The sequence below is a fragment of the Arachis hypogaea genome, chromosome 14 (genome assembly GCF_003086295.3).
Source record: "Arachis hypogaea cultivar Tifrunner chromosome 14, arahy.Tifrunner.gnm2.J5K5, whole genome shotgun sequence".
Classification (NCBI taxonomy): domain Eukaryota; kingdom Viridiplantae; phylum Streptophyta; class Magnoliopsida; order Fabales; family Fabaceae; genus Arachis; species Arachis hypogaea.
In genome coordinates, this window is record NC_092049.1 from 26,274,643 (window position 1) to 26,284,526 (window position 9,884).

A 9,884-nucleotide genomic window follows, 5' to 3' on the forward strand; every position below is an offset into this window, starting at 1 on the left:
CATCCATAACTATTTGAATCCGATTGAATCCATTCAAAAAATAGATGATATACTAGGTCAAAGCTTTGCGTGTTTTCACTTAATTGAAAACAACCACCACCATTTCCCTCTTAATGAAACCTTAGCCCCTAATCCAATAAAAGTGACTCAGAGCTCTCCTTCATCAAGACGATGGCCGTCCGAGCTGTGGCACGTGCTGCTGCCAAAAATATTTAGAGACAACGACGTTAGAAGGTTGACGGAGTGAAGAAACCACTGTTTAAACGTCTTTAAATGTGTTGTGATTCTGGGCTGATCAAAGATGCTACCGGAATAGTAACACTGCACAAACTGCCACCCTGGATGACATAGGAGCTCCGTCAGATCCACTACCGTTCTTCAGACTGAGCTTCTTCATCGTGGAATCACTGACTACCGCCTTCGTTCGCCGCGAAGGTAGTTTGGACACTAGTAGTGATCGGTTGCCTGTTAGAAGACTGTGGAGAATGGAGGTGCTGACATTGTGCTTGAAGCCCTCTTTGCTGATGAATTGCTGCTCCAATTGCTTGGAAGAGCATCAGTGCTCCTCATCCTTGCCACTATGTTCGCTACCAAATCCCCCTCCCTTGGAGCCCATGCAAATCCCGTAAATGAGGCTTTGATTGGGATTGTAGATTCCTCCAACACCTTGTCATTGATGGATTAATTGGGTACTGTACAATGTGCGTTTGAGAGAGCTGGTGGAGTAAGAGTATGTGGAGGAATAGAATTGATTGGAGTGCTCGAGGCCTTGATACAATAACAATTTATTTGTCTTTTGAGTGACCAGTGACCACACGGAGTTTAAAATTTGGTTGAGACCAAATAATATCCCGAGAACAAAACTGTAGAGCAGACATCTTGTCTAAGCTAGCTACATATAGAGATACTCAGCATTCAAAAAATTTGATTAATCTTACACTAAAGAAACCTAGTTTAGATATGCAATCTGTTTTAAGTGTGACACAGGAAAGGGATTGGCGAAATCCTTTCATTCATTATCTGAAGACTGGAACAGTACCAAAGGGAGAGCCGAGGTCTTTTAAAAATAAATCAAGTAACTACACCCTCATCGGGAATGACTTATATAGGCACGGCTTCTCCCGACCATTATTTAAGTGCCTTGGAGAAGCCGACGCCAGGGCAGCAGTTACCGAAATCCATGAAGGTATCTACGGTTATCACATAGGAGGAAGAAGTTTAGCAACAAAAATTCTGCGGGCAGGATACTATTGGCCGACCTTAAGATAGGACTGCACAAACAAGGTGTTAAAATGTGATGCATGTCAAAAGTGCTCGCCATTAATACACAGCCCATCTGAAACATTGCACACGTCCGACATTAGCTGGTCGTTCCACAAATGGGGCATGGATATTCTCGGACCATTCCCGGTATCACCTAAGCAGGTAAAATTTCTTTTGGTAGCCATTGATTATTTTACAAAAAGGATAGAAGCACAACCATTGATGAAGATAACCTCAAACAAGGTACAAAAGTTTATTTGAAAATTTATTATTTGTAGATATGGTTTACCTAGAGAAATTATCTCTGATAACGGTAGGCAATTCACAGATAAAAAAATTGCTTCATTTTTAACCAATTTACACGTTAAACACCATTTTTCCTCTATCGAACATCCACAAAGCAATGGGCTCGCAGAGGCGGCTAACAAGGTGATTTTGCAGGCCCTAAAGAAAAAACTAACAGAAGCTAAGGGTCGATGGGCAGAACCTATACCAGTAATACTGTGGAGCTATAACACAACTCCCCAGTCAACAACAAAAGAAAGCCCCTTCAGATTAGTATACGGATCCGAATGCATGATTCCCCTAGAGCTCGGCCAAGGTTCAACTAGGACCGAACATTTTAATAAGAACGTCAACACGGAAGCCAAACGTGCCGAACTCGACGTTATTCATGAAGGACACTATGTCACAGAGTTGAGGCAGAGGTCAATGCAGATGGCTATGTAAAGGCAATACGACAATAAAGTCCAGCTGAGAACCCTAAAAGAAGGAGATCTAGTACTGAGATAACTTGAAGATGTTCAAAAACCTCCAGGTCACGAGAAGTTGGCGGCAACCAGGGAAAGACCCTTCCGAATTGCTATAGTTATCAGAAAGGGAGCTTACTATTTGGAAACATTAGATGGAACAGCCATGCCAAATACATGGAACATTTCATCACTCAAATCCTATTATAGCTAACCAAATCATTGTAACTTCTAGGATGGCCAGGTACTCTTTTTCCTAACCACGAGGTTTTTCCCTAAGGAGGGTTTTACTCGGGTAGGTTTTAACGAGGCCGACCATCCCACATACCTCAAATCTGAGGACCTTTTTCATATGAATAAAATTATACATCTCTATACTACTTGGTCATATTCAAACAAATTTTAAACCAACAGAAATAAAGTTGGAATCACAATAGATGAAGCATTCAAAATGCCAAAACATTCTAAAAAAGTTAATTACGACACTGTAAGTCAAATAAACAGTCAATGAAGCCGGAACAAAGCCGGCTCCAACAATTTAAGAGTACAAAAATATCAACCTTCAAACAAAAATACAAATTCTCAAAATTCAAACAGGAGGGGGGACATTTTCATCATGATCTTCACCCGCTTCATCCTGGACCAATTTTCCATCAATAACAATCTTTATCACGTTAAGTTGGAGAACATCAAACTCGGGCGCAAAAAGCAAAACCTGAGACACAGCTCGGTCGAACCCAGAAGTAATCATTTCTATGCCTTCGTCCTCCAACTCGTGGATACGGGCAATCATCTCACCCTTCGTCTTATCCTTCTCTTTGATCTCACTCTAGAGGAGACAAATCTGGTCCTGAAGCCTGGCAATTTCATCCTCCCCGTCCTTCATTTTCAAAGTGACTCCAATAATAATTTTCTCTTTCTCTTTCACCATGCGCTCTAAAGCAACAAGTTTCTCAACAACGACTTGTTGTTCGGCCCCAAGCAATTTCGTAGTACGACCAACACACAAAAGCTGAGAAGCAACAACCTAAGACAAAAAGGTGAGCAGAATAAGTGGAAAACAGACCACTAAGAAAGAAAAATAAAAGAAAACGATTTCCAACCTGAATATACTTCTCCAGGGCATCCACACCAGCCCGGCGAGTAAGCAGCATTTCTCCAGGGTATTGAGAAACCCTATCAGAAAGCTCGGCCAAAGGAAACTGATCACTCCAAAGAGAATGTGAGCTCGTCCCAGAGATACCCCGTGGAATCTCCGCTGGCGATCAAAAACCGACCTTGAACCTTCAGCAGCATCCTTACCTCCCTCAGACAACACTTCTAAGGAATTTTCAGAACCATCCCTCTTCCTCTTTGAGGAGGCCGGCTGAGCTGTCGAAAAGGCCGCCTCCCCCTCACCCACCTTTGGAAACCTAGAAACACTAACATTTCTCTCCCTTTACTTGTCAAGAAATTATTGTAACCTAGATGAACTCAGATGCAGTACTCGCCCTCCTACAAACAAAAAATGGAGAACATCAAAAATCATAAATAAGTTAACACAAAGGTAAACACTTATATTACCTATATAAGTCCTTAATCCTTCTTTATCATTTTCCTTTTCGAAATGCAACATCTCAAGAATGGATAAGCACTCACCAGCAGCAAAGTTTTCATTCAAAAAATCCAGAACCAAATCCTCCTCCTCACTCCTATAATCTTCAAGTATTTGCATTGGCTGCGAACACTAATATAACGGATATTTCTCTATTAATTCGTCATCAAGATAGAAAAGATACTCGATCTCTATAGACCGGACTTTCACAAACAGAGATTTAAAATTTTTGAAAGATGACTTATATAGTAAGAAGATGGAACGACCAGGGAAACTACTTAAAAACACCCATAAACTACTTAAAAACACCCCTTTGGATTGGAACAAAGAAAAGAAAACACCCAAAGAAGGAGAATGCTCAAGGAAATTCATTAAACACTGGAAAGCCCTCAAAAACGCCCAAGAATTTAGGTGTAACTGAGAAGGAGCATATTTTAGTTGAGTTAGCACGTCACACTCAAAATCTGAAAAAGGCAATTGCACATACAACTCATAAAAACCAATGTTTTGAAAACCGGTTCAAATCGGCCGATCAGACCGGTCGAACCGTGAACCGGACTGAAAAACGGTTCGAACATTCATCAAAACCGTGAAATTCAAAAACTGGAATTGAACCGACGAACCGGCCAGTAACCGATCGGTCGAACCGAACCGTGACCCGGCCGATTTTTTGGATGGCAACAAAACGCTGCCGTTTTTCGTTTTGAATCCTAAATCACCAAAACTCCAGATGCTGAGATCCCTAAATCACCAAAATGTCTTCCCTTCTCTGCTTCAGTGGTTCTCATTCTTCGAGCAGGCTTCGCTGAAGTTGCTTCCAACGCCTCACTGAGTCACTGTCACACTCACACTGTCACACGGGTCGAGGGCTCGCCGTCGAGCCACCGCCGTCGAGCCACCACAGAGCCGTCGAGAACTGAAAAGTGAGAATGCCTCACTCTCACACGGGTCGTGCCACTGCCGTCGAGCCACCGCAGCAGCCGTCGAAAACTGAGAAGGTGCCTTCGCTGTCTCCCACTGCCTCACTCTCACTCTCCCTGTTGCATGTTCTGCCTTGAAGGTGCCTTTGCTGTCTCAGTGTCTCCCACTCTCCCTGTTTTATTTTTCTTTGAACTGTGTAGTGTGATTACTCAAACTGGATGATTTTACTTTGAACTGAAACTGATCTGTGATTCAGCATGATGAACACCGAAACTGTGAACTTTGAAATTATGTCTCCCTATTTTATTTTTCTTTGAACTATGTAGTGTGAAACTGTGAACTGATTTAAGATTCAACTGATTGGAGGGAGCTAAACTGTACTGTGATTATTGACTAGTGAGTGATTACTGAAACTGAACTGTGATTCAATATGATGACTGATTGTTGTTTACTGATTACTGATTAACTGATTACTGAAACTGAACTAATTTTGGTTTGTTTACTAAACTGAATTTTGTTGTTTGTTGAATAATTGTGAATAATTTTGAATAATTTTGGATGTTGTTTGTTTACTGAACTGATTTCGCTCTTCCTTTTCTTCCTGTTGGCGCTCTCCCTCTTCCGTTTCTCTTCTCCTTCCCATTCACTCTCGCCTCCAATCCAGTAACTATCTAACTAACTACTCTCCAATTTTGTTCCACTTATTTATTTATTATCATAATTTGATTGCATGATTGTACTCTGATATTATTTAATTGAAGCTAGAACTATGCTTTTGGATTGTTCAGATTCTTAATTTGATATGGGATTAGGTGAAATTTGTGTTAATTTTTTGCCTTTATTCTATTTGCTACTGCAGCTTCTGCAAATGGAGATATTGGGGTTGAATTACCTGGTGATCAGGCAGAGATTATATTCATGGGGACTGGAACTAGTGAAGGGATACCTAGAGTTAGCTGCTTGACTAATCCTCTGAAAAAATGTTTGGTACAATGAAGAAAAAATAATCTTTGTGGAAAAAATAATTAAGATTTTGTTGCAATGGAAGTGAATGTTTAGGGTTTTGTTAAGATTTCTATATTTCATGATTGTTGTAGGTATGTTCAAACTTCAAAGGCTGCTCAGCCGGGCAATAAGAATAGGAGACTTAAACATATAAAGACTGCTCAGCCGGGCAAATTGGTAAAATATTTTTTAACATATAAAGACTTGCTGGAACACGTACTGGATTACAGTAAGCAGACAATAGATGATTTAGTTAAATTGTTTGGGATATTTTGATACAGCAATGAATCATATTAAAACTTTAGACCTATGCAGGTAGTAATTAGAATAAATGAGGTAACGGTTGAGAACTTAGGTTGGGAATATAAGGTGCTCCCAATGGCCTTTAGGGACATGTAATTACAACTTTAAGGTTTATATTAGACTATAATTATGTTTTAATGTGTTTATTTATATTTTATTTATTATTTTATTAAAAAACAGTTTTTTCGGTTCAACTACGGTCGAACCGGTTGAACCTATGAACCAGTGAACCGGTAGCTAGAACGGTTCGATGACCGGTTCGATTTTCAGAACCTTGATAAAAACAAGGGTTGTACATATAAAAGTACCCCCAGTCTCCTCTCCGCTCACAAATCCTCTCCTCACTAGTACAGGGAAGGAATTCGACGGCAATACCAGAGTCGTCCTTAGTCAATTTCAGGCTATGAAGCTCGTGAAATAACTCGAAATTTGAATACAAAGAAGCACGCGTCGTAACATCATCGTGCACCCAGAGATAAGGATTATCTTTCTTAACCTCAACCACCTTCAGCTTCTCTTTTGCCTTTTCTTTTTCCATTGTACCTTTTCTAACTATGATAGAAAACAACGAAGAAGAGGAAGAAACAAAAGTAGGAAAAAGCTAACTTTTGGAAGTCATTTCGATCGTCAATTCAGATAAGAGTAAAAAAGGGCTTTTTAGAAGATTTCCAAAAGAACAAAGCAGTAACCAAATGCTATTACAACCCACTAAGTGGGAAGACCAAGATATTAACTTTTGATATGCCCTAGGACAAAACAGTTCAAATGCGGTCAATAAAGAATTAATTGTAGCACATTTCTCAGGACAAGAAAAGGTTTTTTGAAACTAAAATTAATTATCACTTATTTTTATTTTTATTTTTTCTTCATGTTTTAATTTTTTAATAGAGCAAGCTTGAAAACGCGCCGTTGAGCTTGGGGGCTACTAGACTCAACAGAGCAAACCGAGCTATAAGTCGTATAAAAGCTCAACTTGCTAATAAATAGATAGATAGGCAAGTCAAGTTTGGGAACTATGTATCATACCCTATAACTCGGAAGTAAGGACTTATACCTCGGCTACGTCAGGTAATTCGAAATTGCAGATAAACATGACCTTATCACATAAATAGTACTCCCCAAGAATCTCGGCTGGGGCCGAGATCCGCTCAACAAGCCCCTGAACAGTTCAAACCCTAAAAGCTTATAAAACGGCAACAACATCAATAGTCTAACACACAAGTCATATAGTAACAACTTTATTATATACATAAATTTTAAGAGATTTTCTACTGACTTGAGTGTCAGAATCCTTTTTGCAGGTACCACGCTTGGGTCCGTTTTCAATGAGGATACTTCAAACGACGAGTAAAGTCATCTCTTGCCGTCAACATTCCGGATCCGACATATAGCGCGAAGAAGAATATCCTTACCAGAACAGTAGTCATTCAATCAAAATTAAACTCTTTTGTTGAACTGAATATATCTCTATTTTATTTTTTAAATCATAAACAATCTACCCTTTTATGCCACTGAAATGAATTAATATCATTCGTCAAAATAAAAAAAGAATTGAGATCAGATATTTGGAAACCACACCTTGTCATTGATATTAACATAGAACCATCGTGTATTATGAACCCCTCAAAAGCTGTATACATTTTACCAATTACCAAATTTTCAGTGTGCTTTGCAACATTATTGCAAGGTTCTTTAACTAGAATCTATATTTATAAATTATTTTCCTTGACCCCATAAAATCATTTCTAATTCTTATTTTGAGAAGTTACATCAATTATCTAGAAGACTTTCTTTAGTTTGGTTGTCTTGAAGTGAACTGTGTTTCATTTTACGTATAAATCAAATGTCATATGTGAATTTAAATTCTGCATGTTACTCACACAGTCACACTTGCATAAATCTTATGATGTAAATTGAGGCTAACATTAATTCATATATGATTTTGACACTAGTTCTTTTCCAAAACAGAAATTTACATGCTCTTTGTATGAATTAGTTTCATTTTGATCTTGTAACAAAAATTCAAAGTATACAAGACCTTGTATGTTCCTTACATCAGTCTATTAGCTGCACAGCTCCAATAGAAGGTATCTTGTCTCTCAACTTTTGCGTTAGCGCCACGCGAACCGTCATAACTCCGGCCGCCGGTCCACTTAGCCGAACTTTGACAACATAATCATCGATCTTAACAAGCTCTAATATTCCTCCCCCAGTGCCAACAAGGTATGGCCTAATTTCAGAAAGAACCTGAAAAATAAATAATATCATAGACTAAGTATTTTTCATCATGAAAAACTCTTTAGAACTTGTTAGCCCTATGATTCAATGAGTACGCAAATTCTATAAATGACGCAAGAAATTTAGTTTCATACACTCTCAACATTTTGCTCTGTTAACTCGAGGCCAGTCTCAGCGTCCACAATCTGCTCCACTGCCATGATTTCTGGAATCTTATCGCGAAGGCGAGTCTCAATTCCCATCTTTAATGTCATGGCCGAGCTAGGACACGAGCCACATGCTCCTTGAAGCTTGAGGACGACGACAAGGCCATCTATCTCATGCAAAGCCACATTCCCTCCATCAGCCATCAAGCCAGGTCTAACCTCATCCAAAACCTTCTCCACATTCTCTTCTGTCAATGGCAGCACACAGCTTGGGGATACAACTCTTCCTATAACATTCAATTGTGAATCAACTCAATCAACTATATACTTTTTTTTTATAACACATTCTTTATACACCATGTAAACATTAGTCCTTGTTGATACAACCTCTTGAATTCAAATATTATTTTATCTATGATTAGCAAATTGAATTACTAATTTGGTGGTACTAAGTATTTGTGCAAAAGACAAGAATTTAAGTTCAAATATTTTACTCGCTCATCATATGTACATGTATTTTTATGTACATTCACATTATATATTAAGGGTGCGAGTTGGATGGTAGGGTATGCTCGATACCTGAACCCGATCCTACCCATAGATACAGGTTCTGCAGCTAGCCCTATTGATTTACAAAGGGATAAATCGCTTATCTATAAGCTAATCAAGTAATTAACCCTCTAATAACCTCTAATGGGTCTAGTGTATTAGTAAATTTAATCCAATAAATGGTGTTCAAATTGATGAATTAGTTAGAAGAATGCATTGACATGAAAAGAGAGTAGTAGCACCTGCTTTGTTTCGTGGAGAACGGGATGATATAAGTCCAAAATATTGTTTGATGTCCATTTGGTGACCTCTGACAAAAATACTCTCACTTGAAGAAAATCCTCTGCCATTTGAAACTCGATTCTGAAAATAAAATTAAGAAAAAAAATAGGTGCAAAATTTTGAGTCACATAAACACAACAAACATAGCAATACAATCCACCTAAGAATTTTGTAAAGATGGCATAATTCAATGAATAGAATTCCTTAATTTCTCAGAAGAAAGAAACAAAGTACCTTAAGGAAACAACACGGGTTAAAGAATAATAATGTATGATGAGTTGCACAAAGCATTGCAACCAGTAAAAGCTACCATAAGATTATGGTAACATAAAATTGTCTCATCTTCTTGTTTTGAATGGAGTTGAAGGAGTTAGTTTAAGCTCTTATGTTTTTGCAGCAGCAGTGGCCTTTGGATGGTTGATACTGGTACGCAGCAATTGATTGGTTCAAGTTTATTTTGTTTCTGATGACGCTCCATGATGATAATGAAAAGTGAAATAAAATAAAATAAAATAAAATTAAAATGTGGCCAAGTTTTTTTTTTTTTTTGGACATAAATGTGGGCAAGTTTGTGGACAGAACTCAAACACACATATGGTTGTTAAGATTGGATAATCCATGTGCTATGATTCAAACCCAAGTTTTATGCCCAAAAGCATTACAATTCATCTTGCCAAAAATACAGGGTGCTCAAAAACATGGGGAGGTTTCTATTTTTTGCTAAAGTACATTGGGGCATAGTTAGGGATGTCAACAGGGCAGGGCAGGGCGGGGGCGGAGAATGCCTCCCTGCTCTCCATCTCCGTCCCCAGATTTACTCCCTATCCCCGTCCC

General features: G+C 38.7%; 1 protein-coding gene across 1 annotated transcript; it reads right to left on the reverse strand.

Annotated features, from left to right (window-relative positions):
* Nucleotides 1–7,739: 7,739 nt before the first annotated feature.
* On the reverse strand, nucleotides 7,740–9,668 carry LOC112741863 (nifU-like protein 3, chloroplastic). Its single transcript, XM_025791023.3, has 4 exons — nucleotides 9,285–9,668; nucleotides 9,011–9,131; nucleotides 8,208–8,506; nucleotides 7,740–8,082 (listed from the first exon to the last, which is right to left on the reverse strand). The coding sequence occupies exons 1-4, from the start codon at nucleotides 9,339–9,341 to the stop codon at nucleotides 7,891–7,893; spliced, it is 669 nt and encodes a 222-aa protein (XP_025646808.1). The 5' UTR covers nucleotides 9,342–9,668; the 3' UTR covers nucleotides 7,740–7,890.
* Between the last annotated feature and the right edge of the window lie 216 nt (nucleotides 9,669–9,884).

What these genes read in the sequence shown, in the direction of transcription:
- LOC112741863 (XM_025791023.3), bottom strand. Translation starts at nt 9,341, where the DNA reads ATGCTTTGTGCAACTCATCATACATTATTATTCTTTAACCCGTGTTGT. An exon ending in TTCTCCACGAAACAAAGCAG is followed by an intron (nt 8,507 to 9,010) that starts GTGCTACTACTC and finishes TGAATGTTATAG; the next exon opens with GAAGAGTTGTATCCCCAAGC. An exon ending in CAGAGCAAAATGTTGAGAGT is followed by an intron (nt 8,083 to 8,207) that starts GTATGAAACTAA and finishes TTTATTTTTCAG; the next exon opens with GTTCTTTCTGAAATTAGGCC.